The sequence below is a fragment of the Numenius arquata genome, chromosome 7 (genome assembly GCF_964106895.1).
Source record: "Numenius arquata chromosome 7, bNumArq3.hap1.1, whole genome shotgun sequence".
NCBI classification, from domain to species: Eukaryota; Metazoa; Chordata; class Aves; order Charadriiformes; family Scolopacidae; genus Numenius; species Numenius arquata.
This window is the reverse complement of record NC_133582.1, coordinates 24,883,691-24,902,070: the sequence shown is the minus strand read 5'-3', so window position 1 is coordinate 24,902,070 and position 18,380 is coordinate 24,883,691. Positions and strand designations below refer to the sequence as shown.

Here is an 18,380-nt window from a genome sequence, read left to right as displayed (position 1 = left end):
TTCTCTTTGTAGCATACTTAAACAGCAATTAAGGTTTTAGATGTTTTTCTGAAGTGGCAACATATTACCTAATTTAATTGAATAGTAGTTTCTCAGGCATCAAGGCATTCTGCGTATGTGAATGGCTGGCTCTGGGCGTATTCTGAAGCAATGGTTTGGTTTGGTTTTGATGTAAACATGGTAAATTTGACAATTGTCACATCTTTAGTAATGACAGTCATGTTTTTTGTGGAAGAAAAGCAGGACTTTGTCTCAGCCTGGAGAAGTTCTCCAGGTATGCTTTTGGGTGGGATTTCCAAGTATGGCACCTGCAGTTTCTCATCTCTCAAGCTGTTCTTACATGATTATAAAATCAGAACGTTTAGAGTTGGAAGGGACCTTAAAGATCATCAAGTTCCAACCCTCCTGCCATGGGCAGGGACATTATGTGCAGGTAGGTGTGCTAACATGACCCTTGGTTTGACATGGAAGATTGAATTGACTCTTGTTAGTTTGTATTTGAGATTAATGTTTAGAAGTAAGGTGATACTTAAATTCTGGAAGAGGGAAGTTGTGTCACAAACTGGCCAGGAAAGTTGCTTGTATAGAACAGCAAGAGGTCAGACCCGCTTACTTACAGTCTATAGTTACAGAGGCATTGAAGAGCACCAGCAAGAAATGATAAATTGTTTTGTAGGCTAGAAATCGTCTCTAACTGCATACATAGAAATCCACTAATAGGAACAGCAACTTCCTCTACAGTACTCAGAAAAAGTGTTTCACTGACTTGGCTTTCACTTTCGTGAAACAACCAATAGTTTCCTTTTGAAGAGGCAAAGCACAAATGGTATCGAGCATGGTATCGAGCACCTGGGGTTACTTTTTCTATAGTAAATTGAATTTTCCTATCCAGGAGCAGCAATTTGAATATATAGTTTATAGTGGGCATTGTCTAAGAACAGCAAGTACAGGTTCGAAGATGTCAGCAAATCTTGCACAGAACATAAACATCAATCATGACCTTTATTGAGAAGGATTAGAAATGACTAAAAGCCTAACTTCTTGTATGCTTTTCCATCCCATCTCAAAGCTGAGACACATTTGTGTTGGTCAGAGCAAAAGAGGATTACACAGCTTTGTCTGTGATTTCTCTTTAGACCAAGCAATGCACACCTTCCGCCATTTGTGGTTTAGGATAAAGTTAATTTTAAAATCTGCTCTGTGCTAAGCTGTGGAAGTAAGATACTGGACATATTGATACAAAGACCATGTACATGCTATGGTTATAAGTCTGTCAGTCTGTTTGTTTCTTTTTCTGTAAGAGTAGCAGCTAATTTTCATTTTTGTATTTAGAGCCGCAGCCTGTCCAGACTGTTTCAAACCAGCGAAGAACAAACAGGTAGGAACTTATCATTGTTGTATTTTTTTTCTGACATTCAGAATTTCACAGCTGTAGCTACAACGAAGAACTTTTCTGGGTATTCAGTCAGTGTTTTGTGTCTGGCTTTCCGTCATCAAAAATCTCTCCAGTTTTCAGTAGTGTGAAAATAAAGTTGTCTCCTTTATTCAGTTAACATTTCTCTGCTTAAGAAAACTAAGCACTTGGTGCTTTTCTTTAGGTCATTCATTTTCCAGACTGTCTGAAGGCCATAATTTTGGGAACGTTCTCTGTAAATACCTCCCTTAAGATCTAGGATTGTCATGCATTAGAAGTAGCATAAAAGATGATCCTCAAGCTCTCTGTTGGTGAAACAGTTCAGATAAGTCACATTGAGAAGATGAGACTCTGCAGCTGAAAGCGAATGATCGCACTGCAGTTTTCATGTCCTCTGATGTGAATGAAAGACACAATACATGCAGGATGGTTTTATCCTGGCTGCCTCTGGAGGAGGGGAGGAAAGAAAAGGGACCTTGCCACTTGTTGCAGGCCCTGAGCACGCACACAATCATTGATGGAAAAGAGGATATGTAAGAATAAAAAAAAAACAGTTGGAGAGAAACTGATATAAGTAGGACAGTTGGTGTGATCAGAGGGAGAACAAGTAACTTCTGTCAGAAGCCTATGTGAGGCCTTTTATTCTTTCTGGTGAAGAGCCTACCGACATTTGGCAGAGGCAGTCTGACCCAGGAATTCTGCCTACTCTACTCCACCTGACCAATAAATGCAAGTCTTTTTTTAGAAGGATTTTATTGTTATAACTCACTGCTTGCTGCATTGCTTTTCTTTAAAAGGAGGGAAATCCCACATAAGGAGCTAAACCAGCAGGGCCTGGCTGTTAAAACCACACAGGCAACAAGATGTAGGGGAGTCGAAAGGAAAAAAATATCGACTCTGAAGAGCCGTCAGAGGTTCATCCTAACAAAGAAGTTGTGCTTGAAGCTAGCTTCAAGGGCTGTGTTAAATCAGAGAAGTAGTATAAAAACTGGGTTCTGAGTGAAAATTTCTGTATCATCTGCTGTAGAGAGTTATTTAAACCTGCTGCTAGTTTAAGGGTTTTCCAGTTGATCTGTTCTACAAGGAAGGGAAGTGTTATGATCTCTAATTTATGCTGAGAAGGAGAAAGAGCAGCTTTCGTGAAGGCATCCAGGAACTCTGTGTTAGAGCCAAGACTTGAATTGTCCCAAACAGTGACCCAGTATTTTTCAGGTTTTTTTTCCAAATCCCCAATCCAGTTTGCAAGATAGACATCATTAAATTGGAAATGCAGCAGATGGTTGTCCAGACAGTCAGGGGGCTAGAACACGTGCCTTAGGAGGAGAGGCTGAGAAACTTGGGTTTCTTCAGCTTGGAGAAGAGAAGGCTTTCTGGAGGACCCAACTGAATCTCCCCCTAGTATCAACAGAGAGATTATTGAGAACAGGGAGCGAGGCTGTTCATCACAGTGCACGGTGGAAGGATGAGAGACAGCAGAAAGAAACTGAAATGAGAGGTTCAGAGTCGATAGTGGCTGGAGAGATGCCTGGCAGAAAAGGACCTGGGGGTGTTGGTGGACAGCCGGCTGAACAGGAGCCAGCAGTGTGCCCAGGTGGCCAAGAAGGCCAACAGCATCCTGGCCTGTATCAGGAACAGTGTGGCGAGTAGGACTCGGGAGGTGATCGTCCCCCTGTACTCGGCACTGGTGAGGCCCCACCTCGAGTACTGTGTCCAGTTTTGGGCCCCCTACCACAAAAAAGACATCGAGGTGCTGGAGCGGGTCCAGAGAAGAGCAACAAGGCTGGTGAGGGGTCTGGAGCACAAGTCTTAAGAGGAGAGGCTGAGGGAACTAGGGTTATTCAGCCTAGAGAAAAGGAGGCTGAGGGGAGACCTTATTGCTCTCTACAACTACCTGAAAGGAGGGTGTAGAGAGGCGGGGGTCGGTCTCTTCTCCCAAGTCACGGGTGACAGGACTAGAGGAAACGGCCTCAAGTTGCGCCAGGGGAGGTTCAGGCTGGATATTAGGAAAAATTTTTTCACTGAAAGGGTTATCAGACATTGGAATGGGCTGCCCAAGGAAGGTGGTTGAGGCACCATCCCTGGAAGTGTTCAAAAGACAGGTTGACGTGGTGCTGGGAGACATGGTTTAGTGATGCTGTTGCATTTTGTTGTTTTGTGGGTGTTTATTTTTGTCAGTTAGGTTGATGGTTGGACAAGATGATCTTGAAGGTCCCTTCAAACCTAGAAGATTCTGTGATAGAAGAAAAAACTTTTTACCCTGAGGACAGTTAGACAGTGGAGCAGGCTATGCAGAGAGAGTGTACGGGCTCCATCCTTGCAGGATTTCAAGACCTGACCGGATAAAACCCTGGGCAGTATAGTTTGATCTTATAGCTGACCCTGCTTTGACTAGGGGGTTCATTTAGAAACCTTCTGCTGTCCTCAGCCTTCCTAAAGTAGGATTCCACCTCACCTGTTACAACACTTGTTTCTCCTCTTCTAGGAACCTAAATTCTGTTTTCTGCCTTAGTCTCACTTGAATTATCAACAGCAGCGCCTGGCTACGCATAGAGGATGGTAGTCGTGACTCTTCCCGCTATTGTACTATTATTACTACTTTTACTGTTAGTTCACCCTTGTGAATTGATGCAGCTTGGGAGTCTGAAATTGTTTGCTCTCCACAGTTTGGGAACTGCCAAGCCCTACCATTCAGAGCTCTTACTTCTGAGTATGAATGAACTTCTGAACTTTATAAACAGATACCTACTCAACAGTCTTATTTTCAGAAGAACTAGCTGCCTACTGTCACTGAGATAAAAGCTGGGCCTCAGGTATACTTAACTCTTGAAAGTGAGGAAGCTGGTTTAGGCTTCTGTTCATGGATTTAGGATTCTGGTTTTAATCTATTTTGCAGATTTGGAACTGAGCTCCCAAGCACAACTTTTTTTGTTCTTGCCTTTGCACACTTTTGTATATCATCTGAAATAAGATAGTTTCCAGAGATATGCTTAGCATTTCTTTCAGCTAACCAAGGGGCAGACTTAGCAATTGAATATTCTAAGGAGTTGGAATAGGTTTATTTGGAAGCATGACTGTAACTTTATACCTGCTGAAAGTCAGCGGCACTTGTTATTTTCTTCTGTATAAAAACAGAGTGAGGAAACATATACTGTTTGTATGTGTCTTGTAGAAACAAAGGGGCAAATCTGAGTTCTACGACTAAGTAACTGTTATGTTCAAACCTGTCAGCTGTATTAGTTGTATTGCTTTCATGTTGTGAGTAAAGTCACTTGAATAGATTTTGGCAAAATTACCTGTTGCTCTTTGCTGCTCTATTAAAGTTCGGGTTAAGATCACAGAGAGTACTTGCTGCTATAGAGTTGCTTTTAGATATAAGAAAACACTAAACACAAGTGAAAAAACTATGTTGTGAGAAGTGTACAGTGTGTGTGTTTTAGGGGTTTTTTTCTTCCTTAGGCATATCCTTTCTTAGCGTCTCCTTAGGTCTTGACTAATTTTTTTGTTTCACTGTGCAGTCTATTTTCACTAGAATGGCAGTTATAAAAGCCCTAGAGAAGATTAAAGAAGAGGATTTTCTCAAGTAAGTATATCCTGAAACTAGTTCTTAGTATTGTACTTTTGTATAGAATTAGGATGGGGAGGAAAATATTAGGTGGGTAAGTAGTGGTAAGATGTCTATAAAAGAACTTTTAATTGTTTAAATTCTGCTAGTTTACTGTTTAAAATGTGTTGTGTTTTCTTCTGGTAATAAAATGTCATTCCAGATCTTTTAATTAAGGAGTAATCTTAAAATGCTTGACTGAAGCCATAGAGGATGGAAAACTGGGCATGACAGAAATGACGGTCTTTTTCCTGTTAGTAAAAGTGCCTCATTGGTTGATTATGTCCGGAGCAGCGGAGAGGAGAAACTGTGGGTCAGAGAGCTGGAGTTCTGCTCTGTGCTTTCAGCACTATGTCACTGCGGGTCTCTAAGCTGGCATGGGATTTAGAACGGTTAGAAGTGAAAACAGTTTGTTGTTATATTACCAGTCATTTACATTCAAAAATCTTCATGTACATCCCCAAAACCACAGAAGAGATTTAGAAATCATGGAACTTCCTTCTGTGTGTTGAACCTTAGAGATTGTAAGGCAAGCTTCTTTTTACAAGAAAGACTTTTTCCCGTATTTCCAAAATGTTAGGAGCTGAGTTTTAAGAAAACACCAAGTGCTGTAATATGGTAAAAATCACAAGCAGTGGGAAGGCATCAATAGACACTTTCTCTGTAATTCACTGCACTTAATTGCACTAAGTCTTCACAGCTCTTTTCTTTGATTCCCAACAAAGATTTAGTAATAGATCCTGAAGATAGTCTTCATGTAGTATCTAGTTTCATTATTGCTATAGCTATAGCACAGCACATCTTATTAGCACACTTTGGAGTGTTATACTTCGATAATGTTTGATGATAGATTGACAAAAGTATTTGCGATGTGGTGTTCTTGATTTGCTTAATGTTTATCCATCTCTTGGTGCTCCACCTTTTAACGTGAATACTGAATTTATATTGTGGCTGTGATTTGTGTAATTGAAGTCATCATCTTTCATGCCTTTATTGCTATGGTGATGCTCCATCATGTTCTGGTATTACTAGTATTTTTTAATCTTTTTTTATACAGGCATTTTCCATGTCCCCCAAGTTCACCAAAGAACCTCTCTGTTGCTCTGGAAATTCAGTGCAATAATGGTGCAGTTTTTGTGGCTGGTAAAGTGATCCATTTATTTGCTGCTGTGTTGTCTTAAACATAACTTTATAATACTGCCGTGAGACCCAGAAGATTCTTGCTATTGGTTGATTCCTGTAATTAAAACAAAAAAATAAAAACAAATCTAGCTCTACCTAAGAGTGGGCTTTGAAAGGGGAAGAAATTATACTTGCCTTTACTGAAGATGTGATTTCATCAGAAGTTAGAAATAACAGATCAACATGTTAAAATCAAAACTATTTGCCTGCTCTTGCATTGTGAATTTAAACTTGGAGATAGTGCGTGGTGGATTATGGTTGAAGAGGAGTGGGAGCTGCAGGCAGCTGTGTCAGGGCCAAGGGCGGGTTCCCGTGGTAGGAGCTGCAGGAGAGGAGCGTGTCACTCCAGCTGCTCCCAGTGTGCACACACACCTCCTGTCTGGATATTTAGGAAGGTCTTGCTTTTCCTTGCCATTGTTTTTCTTTTGCTTTGAGAGATGGAAGAATTCTCTCTCCCAGAGACAGCACAGGGTGATGTGAAAATTTAAAACAACTTACGTTGTGCCTTCTTAACATGTGCTTCTTAACATGTGCTTCATGTTAAGCCGGCTTAACATGAGCCAGCAGTGTGCCCAGGCAGCCAAGAAGGCCAACGGCATCCTGGCCTGTATCAGGAATAGCGTGGCCAGCAGGAGCAGGGAAGTCATCGTGCCTCTGTACTCGGCACTGGTGAGGCCTCACCTCGAGTACTGTGTTCAGTTTTGGGCCCCTCACTACAGGAAAGACATTGAAGTGCTGGAGCGTGTCCAGAGGAGAGCCACCAAGCTGGTGAGGGGTCTGGAGAACAAGTCCTATGAGGAGAGGCTGAGGGAACTGGGCATGTTTAGTTTGGAGAAGAGGAGGCTGAGGGGAGACCTCATTGCCCTCTACAACTACCTGAAAGGAAACTGTAGAGAGGCGGGGGTTGGCCTCTTCTCCCAAGGGAATAACGACAGGACCAGAGGAAATGGTCTGAAGTTGCGGCAGGGGAGGTTTAGATTAGATATTAGGAAGAATTACTTTACTGAGAGAGTGGTCAAGCACTGGAACAGCCTGCCCAGGGAGGTGGTGGAGTCACCATCCCTGGAGGTATTTAAGAAACGTGTAGACGTGGCTCTTCAGGGCATGCTCTAGTGCCCGGGATTGTTGGTTTGTGGTGGGGTGTTGTGTGTGGGGTTTAGTTGATGGATGCTGCTTGCTTTTTTTTTTTTTTTTTTTTTTTTTTGGGGGGGGTGTTGTTGTTTGTTTGGTTTTGTGTTGTGTTTTTTTGTTTGTTTGTGTGTTTTTGTTTTTTGTTTTTTTGTTTTTTTTTTTTTTTTAATGTGGTTGGACTCGATGATCTCAAAGGTCCCTTCCAACCACTAAGATTCTGTGATTCTGTGATTCTGTGATTCTTTGTGGGGGCTTATCCAGAAGCAGTTTATGAAACAAAGAATTTTGCCCCGTTGTTAAAAGCTTGCTCTCTCCTGTGGAAAACCTTTATCCCTACAAATCCTGCAGTTGTAGTATGTCCCCTTGTAATGAGCGCATGGTTTGGGAAAGGCACTTCTCCACTAAATAACCTCCCAGCAGTGCTGTCCACTGGCTTGGATTTTGGTTTGGATTCAGAGGTTTTCACCATCTGGATATATCTGCATGTTATTCCATCCAAAACTGCCAATCTTAATGTGATTAAAAAGGTTACATTTTGGAAAGCTTAGCTCTTTCTAGTTCTCCCATCCAAACCCAGACAGCATCTGAAATAACTGGGTGAGGCAGGTAATAATACAACAACATTTGGTGTCCCTGAGTTGGGATGATTAAACTCTTCTATCACCTGCCTGCAAGAGTATCTACCCTTCCCCCAGTCTGGTGTATAACCAACCACTTATTTAAGTATATGCAAACAGATTCTTTTTAAAAACTCTGCAATTTTAATCCAACATACTATGTTTACAAGGATGGTACTGATCCTGACTAAAGGAAAATGTAAAATGAGAAGAAAAAATGCAAAAGTGAGTGTTCTCGTGGCAGGCTAGTTGGTGTTCTATACATACCTGTTTCTTATTTTTAATTACTGATTAGACAGTTAGATGTACATTTTAATGAATCCGAGATATCCTGTGTCTTTTAGTCTTTTCCAAATACTTTGGAAAAGGTGTTAGGCTTTTTTTGCTTTTTAGGTTGCTTTTTTGGATGGTTTCATCAGAATTCATCTGTATGGCAAAAGAGACAGAGGGTTAGCTTTCTGCATGGGATTTAATAGTGGTTTTGCAATTTATAGTTCATAGCTTGTTCCAAACAAAATGAAAAAACCCCAGGCAGGATGTTGTCTTTAATTTTTGAATAATTAAATCCAGATTAGAAGAATGTATTGAGTACAGTGCAGTTACTTTGTTATTACAGCAGTTTAAAGGAGACGGAATCTTAATTTGTAAGCACAGTTTCAGGGTTGGTATTGTCTTCTTCACCTTGTCTTTCTTTGTGGTTCACTGAATGCTTCTCCCCCTCAACTTTTTTTTAAAGGCTCAGGAGAAGCTGTCAAAGTGAGAACTGTGTTTTTTTACCCTTCTGTGTTTTTTTAACCCACTCTTGATCAGATCAAAACCTAAAATTATTAGAATGGGGAGTTGAGAGAGAAAAAAAAAAAAGTATTATTTTCCTTCTTCCATTTTATGGAAAGAGATTTTAGCAGTGTGAAGCTGATAGTCATACCGCTTTCATTATTTGCCCCAGTGAAACAGTATTAGTCAGTTTCCCCATTTGTTTGTGTGGGTTTTTCTGCAGATCAAAATGCAAGAAGGAAACATTGTTAGAAATAGGAAAATATGATACTGAAAACCAAAAAAAAAATATTGAGAAGACAGATGCTCAGTATAATATGCATAGCTACTTTGAACTCCTTTTTTATTTTCTATATGCAAGGTTTCAGATTGAAACTTGTTTATGCTGGGGGGTTACTCATTGTTCTTTATGAATGAGTTCCTTGTTTTGTGCATATTTTCATATTTTCACTTCTTATAAAACCTGTCAATAAGAAAGCTCATCTTGGTCATCTGTGTCAGGCTGCTTCTTTGGTCGTAGCAGTTGTGTCATGGGAGATGGCATGCTAGTGTGACATAATGTGACACTGTGTGGAATCAGTCAGAGGATGGCAATCTCTTTACATGGCAACTTTTCAAGGTTTTCAAAATTTGTACCAGTTTATTTTTGACACATTTTGCTTGCATGGTTTTCCTTTTAGTGAGCCAAAGTATTTTAGTTTGGGTTTCTTTTGTTAAATGTTCAGACAACAGCAGAACTTGGATTGAAACCTGAATACTTGATACAGGGAGGATGTGAGAACATCCTTTGGTGGACAGGCATATGTATAGCACTAGTTTGGTATATGGGAGGCTCATTAAAGGCCATGGTCTGATCAAAAAAAAATTATTTTTCCATTCAGAATTAAGTTGACTCAGACGAGGCACTTGAACTTGAAGGTTTTCATTCCCAGTTGAGTCAGGCTACATACAGTTTTGTTTCTGTGGTTATACCTGAAGGTATGACTGCAGCAACAGCTTCTCCAAGTCTACCTTTAAGCTGGCCATCTCGGATACTGAAACTCTCGTAGGTGCAGCAGCGTGCGTTTCATACTGTTGCTCTAATGCTCTTGCCATAAACCAAGTTTAAGCCTGAAAATTTATTTTCACAATGCTCCAATGCAAGTTAAATGTGTTATGCTGTGCAATATTGCAGCTTTTGTCCATTGCTTTGGAACAATTGCAGGTAACATAGTTGTTTTTTACAGGAAGATACAATAAATATTCAAGGAATTTACCTCAGACTCCCTGGATTATTGATGGGGAGCGGAAGCTGGAATCTTCAGTGGAAGAACTGATTTCAGAGCATCTAATGGCAGAATTCAAAGCAGATAGTAAGTATCTAGGAAATCTTTTACTATATATATTTTTCATTATTACTAGAATATTTTTTCTTAATAGCTACTCACTTAATACAAGATTGTAAGGGAAAAACACTATGTTTCTTTATCCCCCTCTCATCCTTCCAAGTCCAAACTTGTAAACTTTTTTTAGCTATGATCTGTAAGTAATTAGATGACTGCTTTGTTTTATGCAGTGTCTTTTATCCTTCTGAAATATCTCCTCAGTTGATCTGATGATGCAAATATTATGGTTTTATGTGGTAGTATTTTTGCCTAGCCATACTTATTAACAGTTGGTAATTCATAAAATGACTTGTAACAAGAAGGTTTTTGCCATCAGCATTCCACAATATCTGCCTATCTTTTGACCGCTTCATTTTTCTTACCTTGATTAATTTAGTCTTCAGCGCATAGAGTTCCACAAGCTAAATGCTTATCCAGGGATTATCCAGATGAAATAATCATTGCCCATCATTTGTCATCTTCTAGATGTGGAATTAGAGACATAGAAGGCCCAAGGAAAAATTGCATTAAGTATTAGTTTTGAAAAAACAGCTGCTTTCCCCTCCTCTCCTCCCTTCCCATGGATATGTTAGTCTAAACACTAGGAAAATCCTCAAACCATGTCTTTAGACCAGGTACTATGTAACACCTTATTTCAGCTTGCAGAACTATTACAGGTGGCTACCAGAAGTGCATGTGCAGTAACGTTAGGAAGAGATATAAACAAATAGAAAGACCATTGCCAGTAGGTCAAGGGAGGTGATCCTTCCCCTTTACTCAGCCCTGGGGAGACAAATCTGGAGTACTGGGTCCGGTTCTGGGCTCCCTGGTACAAGAAAGATGTGGACATACCAGAGCGAGCCCAGCAAAGGGCTGTGAAGACGATTAAGGGCTGGAGTCTTCCCAGCTAAGAAAATTCTGTTAGTATGACCAAAATACACCATCATGACCATGGAAAGTGATTATGTAGTTGTCATAATACAACCAGAGAAATGAGAGAGAATAAAAACTGAGGAAGTCTTTATGCTACGTTTGTTCCCTGTGGAGGAAAAAGTTTTGAAACCATCAGTTTTTCAGAGACCCTTTGGAATAGAGCTGCAAAGTTACCTCTAGTGCAGGGTTTTGTCCCCCATTCCTTCAGGCAAAGCCTAAAGGTGGAAGGGGTACGATGAAGGAAACTAAATACCCAATAGTACATTTTTGTAGCTTGAAAGATGAAAAAACAAATACACAGATGTTACTTTTCAGTTTGGACTTGAATTATTTTCCTCTTTTGTCCAGGCATGTATGACTAGCAGAAATTTCTCTGAAATCTTTGGAAACCATTGGGAGTATTTAGGATAAAAAGTTTTGGTTTGGATGAAGACAGCTCAGTTTGATTTTTTTCATAGACTTAGAATTAGCTGGGTAAGAAACGAACAAAACTAATTAGTGAGAGGAATTCCTTTAGGATAATACTGCTTTTTTCAGTCGTTTTCAGGGTTGACGGGGTCACATTCAGGCCAACGAACTAGGAGTGCACTCGAGAAACTTGTGAACCGATCCAATAAGCAATAACTATCCCATTTTTTTCAAATACGGTGCAGGCTTCATTTTGTAAAGATAGCTCTTTGAAGTATATTTGCAAACAAGTTTATAAAGAAAACACTTCACTTAGTATTGAAAATGTAAAATAAAATCTCACCTCCCTTGTTCAAATTTGTTACAGGCTTTAATTTTTCTTCCTCGGGAAGAGAAGATGTGGATGTAAGGACACTAGGCAATGGTGAGGCTTGGAACATCCCTTGTGAAACATAGAAACAAAGAAAATGGTTAACCAAAGCTACCCTAATAGAACTTGCTGAATGCTAAGTGCATGAAGTGTGTGACTAGGCATGCTTTGAAATTGTATCTCAGAAATGTTTTGGAGCTATTTATGTATTTATTCCCAAAGACTGAATACCTTTGAAAAACCAACTGAAAGAGGAGTCCTTTTTCAGCATCCTTGCCTGCAGAGATGCATGGAAATGCATAGCTTGTTAGGAGTACTTTATTTTATTCACTTCCTATTTTTAAGCCATTTGTGTCAGGCTGATCCTGTCTTGTTTTCTGTTGGGTCCTTCTGCTTTGCCTCACTGTCACTGGGAAGTGGGGAAGCCTTATTTTCTTTTTGAACTTGAGTCCTTTATAAAGGTCAGTTGCTTTCCAGTATGCTGAAGCTACAATAGCCAAAGGAGGAGGGGAAAGAAAAGGTAAAAATTAACAATGATGTGTTCCAGTTGCTGTCTGATTTGTAGTGTGGTTCTTGGCATTTGCTTATACTGGGGAGCATCCCTGGCCCTGAGCACAGAAAGTGCAGCTATTGCAACAGATGTTTAGCTGAGGGAGCGGGATTTAACATCATCTTGCACCTGGGCATTGCTGTAGGTGACAGAAAATAAGCTAATTAACTTTTTTTCTTATTTTATTTTTTAATTAGCACAGACTTGTACAAGATGTCTTCTGGGAAGTCGTAATTTGCACTTATTGCTGATACTGGGGTTTAGTAGCCAAAAAAAGTCCCTTGTTTCTTTTCTTCCATCTGATGCTACATCCCTAAACCCGCAAGTCCTACCCCTGTTTGCATAACAGCAGACAATCTTCGCACCTTCCAACCTCACTGTATAAATTCAAACGTTAATTTAGAACAACATGTTTTTATGTTTTATGACTGTGCATGTTGCCAGGAAGGCCCTTTGCAATTGAGCTTGTGAATCCTCGTAGAATACATTTTACTGCTGAGGAAATGAAGGGACTTCAGCAGGTAAATCATTTGCACCTCATGGAACTCATAAAGCATGTGTTTCTTCTCTAACTGAGCAGTTTTGCTAACTGATTCTTTTTTAAATATCACAGACAATTAATAACTCTTCAGACAAAATACAGGTTCGAGATTTACAGCTTGTCACCAGGTCAGTATTTATCATCGCTGGCAAGGGATTTCAAAGCGGTGCTTTGGGAGTTTTGCAAGCGTTCTTGCTCACAGCGTTATATAATTATGCTTATGTTATGTGAGTAATTAATTTCTTTTGTTTAGAGAGGCAATTGGTCGTATGAAGGAAGGTGAAGAGGAAAAGACAAAGACCTATAGTGCCTTAATATGGACAGACAAAGCAATACAGAGAGAAGATATTGCATTTCTAGATGATATCAAGGTATCTGTAGCTCTTTTTGATAATTTATATAGTACCTGTCCTGGTGCCCTAGGGGAGAGTTTATACATGTACAGCCACAGACATATCTCTGTTTCTCTGGGGTTGTTTTTTTAAATCGGAGCTTCTCTTGCTAAAGGGACTTTCATATCTCCCTTCCCTCTTCTCACCCTTCCTTACTTTCACCATTGTCCTCCTAGCAATATGGCTGCTGGCCATTAGCCAAGACAACAAATTATTGAATAATGTTGACCTTCCAGTAGACCAAATAATAAAAAGTAGTGAATGGGAGAGGAGGAAATCTGGCACCCCCACCCCTTTCTTTACCTTAGATAGTGTTTTGCGTAGGTGAAAGGAGCAGAGAAGGTCTTTTGTTCTGCAAGCTCTAAGGCGGTTCTTCCACAGCTGCAGCAATTAGGAGTTTGAAATGTCTGTGGAAAATAATGCAAAGAGACCTTACAAAGTGCTGATGTAATGAGCACGCTGTGTTAATGAGAACTTTCCCTAAACGTTGGTCAGGGAGATACTGCTGATGGAGAAGTGTGTTCGGTTTTTGTTGTGTTGCACCATTTCCTATGGGTCTTGGCCATGAAATCATTCTCAGAGCAAGGGCTTGCGCCATTGCAGTTCAGGGAGACAACTGTTGTGAAGCTTTTTTTTCAGCAGGCCCACTCATTTCCTGAAAAGTTGCCTTTAAAACTGCTGCATCTCATTTAGGAAAGGGGGTGGGGAATGAACTTTTTAAAAGACTGTTACGAGATCTAATCTCATTTTGGGTTGTGTTTTTTTTCCTCACTTTCATTTCTAGGGGGTTGGCTGTAGCTTAGACAAAGCATCTTGTGGGTGGGAATTTTTTTGTTTGTTTTTGATTGCCCTGAGGCTCTCGCTGAGCTTCTAAATCCTGGAGTCATTCCAGCAAAGGACTATGGAGATTTCAAGGTTATTCCTCTGTATTTGTGATTCCATTAGTTTGTGTTCATATGAGGCCTTCTCGTTCAGCCTTGGAGATGGCTGTGCTCTCTTCCTTTGATAAACATGGAAAAAATTAGTCTTGCCTCAAGAAGATTACTCAACTACCATAATACAATATAAAGAAGATGTGATTGGTTAACAATATATATGACTCTTACAATCTGTGCAGTATGTTGCACATTTCCTTCCTCATTTATATTCTTACCTCTTGTAACAGGAATTAAAACTTGACCAGAAGACACCTCTCCGGGTTCTTCACAGAAGGCCTTTAGCTGTAAGATGTCGGATCATTCACACCATGAAATCTGAGTACATAGATGAGCATCATTTTCGCCTGCACCTGAAGACTCAAGCCGGAACGTATCCTTAGATGCTGTTACACAAGGCATTTATGAAACAGCTTGCTCATTAGAGTACTTTGGGTAATGGGAAGCTTCCTGCTTTATCACTGCGGTGTTTCTAAATCCCTGCTCTTCAGCAGTCATATGTTGCTGCATGATGTTTGCTTTTATGTCAGAATTTCACATTCAGGCTTTCATTCAAAAATGCTACCCAAGTGTGTGTATTTTTGTGATGACCACTCTGATAGTTTTAAAGTATGTGATAGCTATAAAAGTGTCCTGGTTAAACACAGGCTTAAGCTTTTTCTAATTTCACTGAAAACTTCACCTTAGAAAACAAGCTTTTCCCCAATATTTAATGCACTGCAATGCAGACTGTAGATTGCTGTTGCTTAAAAGTTAACAGTTTTGTCGTAAAGTCACCACTCACTTTGGAATAAAACAGAAAATGCAGGTCAATAGTGCAGTTTTTGGCATTACAGTCAGAAGTCAAAAATTAGGAAATCTTTTAAAGATGGGTGTGGGCTTAACAGGACAGTAAGAATGATCCTAACAGGATATTCATTGCAAATGGCTTAGGAGTGGAAAAAGATACCTTTTTTTGCTTTGTGTGTTTTTCACCGTACTCTTTTTTTTTTTTTCTTTCAATTTCTTTGCGGTAAAATACACCTTTCCTTAGCCAGTATTTCTAGCTACATTAAAGAATTTGTGCATGGTGACTTTGGAAGAACAAAGCCCAATATTGGCTCCCTACTGAACAGAACTGCTGACATTCTGGAGTTGGATGTAGAGGTAAGTTGTTCCCCATTTAACTTTCCTGGCAATCATCAGAAATGTAGTTGCATTTGTGAGATGGTTCAGTGCAATTGCTCTGACCAAATCAACGTTCCTTTCCACAGATAAAAGAAAAATTGATGTTAATGCAAAGATTGTGGTTTGTACCACACTGCCACATGTGACAGGCTTCCTCTACTGAACTCATGTCAGGGAGGGATGGGAGGACACACCATGAATTGATGATGCTTATTATTAGCACCCCTTGGAACCCAGCTTAGCAATGTTGCCTGTACCACATCGTTTCTTTTCAAAACAGGGTTGGATGAAAAATAGGAGAGACTTGACTTCCTCTTTCAGTGCTGGTTCAAACGCAGCAAGAAATTGTATCATCTGTTCACTTGCTGGAGTCAGATGAAATAACAAAATTTGTTTTGATTAAAAGAATGTATGTGGAGATATGGATTTAATATTTAACTAAGTGGTTTGGCAAGGTTTATTTGAAACGTGGGGTTTCATTTCAAGTAGCCAGTGATCGGCACGCTTGTTCTCATGTATTTCTGGAAAACTGCCCGTGTGTTACATTTTGCAGAACAGACTTACAGTTTTTTGCATATCTTTGTAGGATAATACAGGAAGAGAGCTTGCAGAGGGCACTTCAGTTGCCTCTGGTAACAGGAACACCTGACTTGGGGTGACAAACATCGCTCTCATATGGATAGGTGTCACTACAGTTATTGGACATAACTGTGAATGATGTCTAGGGACATGAAAATAATTAGTCATCCTGCTAATAATGCATTTAACTCAGCCTAAGAGGCTAATCCTTTGATGAAGTTGTAGATTAGGCAAGGAGTAGGTATGATTAATGCAGGCAGTCTTGAAGCCAAGGCACTGAATGTGCTCTGTGGCGATGCCTGTGTTGTGATTGCAGATGGTGATAGTGTGGTAGTGTAGGCTGTTCTGCTTTTGGAAGAGGGTGAACAACAACAAGTTTATGCCTAAAGGCAATTTGAGATGTGGCCTCAGGGAGGCCAGGGAAGAAAGACATAATCCAAGTTGTAGTAATTACGATGTTTGCTTCTAATAAGGTCTGGTATGTTCTGTCCCTTTTGACTAACAGTCAGGATGACTGTTAATGAAGTTGCCTAGATAATTCCTGTGAATAATGCGTGACAGCTTATTCTTTTAGTCTAGTTTTCCTTACTCAGGAGGCAGATTTGGGGACAGGTGATGGTTTTCTACTCAAGCCTTGCCTGTACTGCCCAATATCTGAATGTTTCTATTGCATCAATCAACAGGTTATTTGTTTTCACATCATAATGGCACATCTGCGGGGTGGGTAGAAGATGGAGATGGTTCACATTTCTATTTAACTGTTCTGGACACTGTAAATCCAGCCCAACGTGAGCTGGGCAGTAGTAGTACAAGGAGTTGCGATTCTGCTTTATGAAGAAAGCCCAGCTCCCACAAAGCTCTCTCCAAACACACATGGAGCCACTAAAAGGAGGTGGCTGTTTCATGCCACGGTCTCCTGCTTGTCTTGTCCCCTGTCTCTTACCTTAGTGTCCTTTATTTACTCTGTTTCATTCCACTATTAGCCAATAGCTGACAAGCACAGAGTTCTGATAGCAAGTCTCTTTATATATGTAAAATACCAAGCCTGCTGATTTGCCTTTTTTCCCCCCTGCTCTTCTAGTCTGTTGACGTTGACTGGCCTCCAGCCCTGGATAATTAACTTTTCAAGTTGGGACGAGGAAGAAGCAGCTCCTCTGTCAGCAGCTGGTTACTGAACACTGTCCAGTATTACAGCTTCGTTGCAAAGTGTTTCTGTTGAACATTTGGATCATGTTGATCTGCCAAAGGATACTGTTATTTTGAATCAACTTTAAACATTCTGGAACAGGTAGTGTTCGTTCAATCTCTAGCCTTATTTTAATTTCTCCTGTGCATAAAAAGATTTTGGTAAGCTACTGTATTGATAACAAGTCTTTTTAAAATTAAGATAAACATAAATGATGTAATGTGCAAATGGTGTACTGAGCAAGTACATCAAATATGCATTCGGCAGTAGTTCAAAATGTTTTAATTAAAAGCCTTCCTCAAGCCAGATCTTTTTATACTCTTTTTATATTGGATGCTGCAGCTTTCTTGTCTGGGTGCAGGTAGCACTGAGTTAACTGAAAGCCAGTCCTAACTTTATGAGCACTGTTCATGCAGGAAATCCCCAAAGTCAGGGAGACTCTGAAACCCGTGGGATAGTGCCCGGAATGAGGCAGCATTCAACGCTCTGCTGGCTACTTTTTGCTCAGTATCAGTTTTAAAGATGGGCAAATTTGTCTCCCACAGTACTTTTCAAAGGGAACAATGGTTTTCAGAGGAAAACTTTGACTTAAACCCAAGTTTTTCTCATTTAAAAACATCAGCAATGCTTCCTAGAAACAACAGTTGAGGTACTTGAGGCCTCAGCAGCTCTCTGGCCTGGTGACAGTCCTCTTCAAGTGCAGGATTTCCCCAGTTGAGTCACCATGTATAAAAAGACCGGGAACTTCTGGCAGTGATGCACGATAGAAATCTAAAGAAAAATAGGAAAACTAAGAACCTCAAAGTACAAGCAAATATAAGATATACTGAAGAAAGTTGGTATTGAGAGAACAAGCCTGAGATAAAAAGCTTTGCTTTGTAGCACAATACATTTTTTTTCTAGTGCCCAACTTCAGATGGATGCCCGGAAGAGTTGAACAGTGTCTCGAACTTGCCTAGAATAGGGAAGACCTGAGGTTTTTTCTTTGCTTGTGTTATTTTAAAATAACACAAGCAAAGAAAAACACAAGTTTCACACAAAGCAGGGGCTGGGCTGCAGGGCTATTTTTATGTTTATTAGCCAGGTCCCACCACCTACATCTTTAGGAAAAGCCACTTTTATGCCAATATCGTGTTAATCCATTAGGAAGATGCTTCTGCTTACCTGAAGTACAGAAGAAAGTTAAGTTATTGACAAGAAATTAAGGTTTGAAATTTAAAGGCTCTTCATTAATTA

At 40.1% G+C, this 18,380-nt stretch overlaps 1 protein-coding gene across 1 annotated transcript in view; it reads left to right on the top strand.

Moving 5' to 3' along the window:
• PUS10 (pseudouridine synthase 10) overlaps positions 1 to 17,917 on the top strand; it is a 33,673-nt gene extending 15,756 nt beyond the window's left edge. The window contains exons 7-17 of the mRNA XM_074150439.1: positions 1,333 to 1,378; positions 4,930 to 4,994; positions 6,073 to 6,158; positions 9,946 to 10,071; positions 11,792 to 11,848; positions 12,789 to 12,865; positions 12,958 to 13,013; positions 13,139 to 13,256; positions 14,443 to 14,585; positions 15,259 to 15,358; positions 17,040 to 17,917. Coding sequence (XP_074006540.1) covers positions 1,333 to 1,378; positions 4,930 to 4,994; positions 6,073 to 6,158; positions 9,946 to 10,071; positions 11,792 to 11,848; positions 12,789 to 12,865; positions 12,958 to 13,013; positions 13,139 to 13,256; positions 14,443 to 14,585; positions 15,259 to 15,358; positions 17,040 to 17,078 — 913 coding nt within the window. The 3' untranslated portion in view covers positions 17,079 to 17,917. The remainder of the gene's footprint in view (positions 1 to 1,332; positions 1,379 to 4,929; positions 4,995 to 6,072; positions 6,159 to 9,945; positions 10,072 to 11,791; positions 11,849 to 12,788; positions 12,866 to 12,957; positions 13,014 to 13,138; positions 13,257 to 14,442; positions 14,586 to 15,258; positions 15,359 to 17,039) is intronic.
• Positions 17,918 to 18,380: the final 463 nt, after the last annotated feature.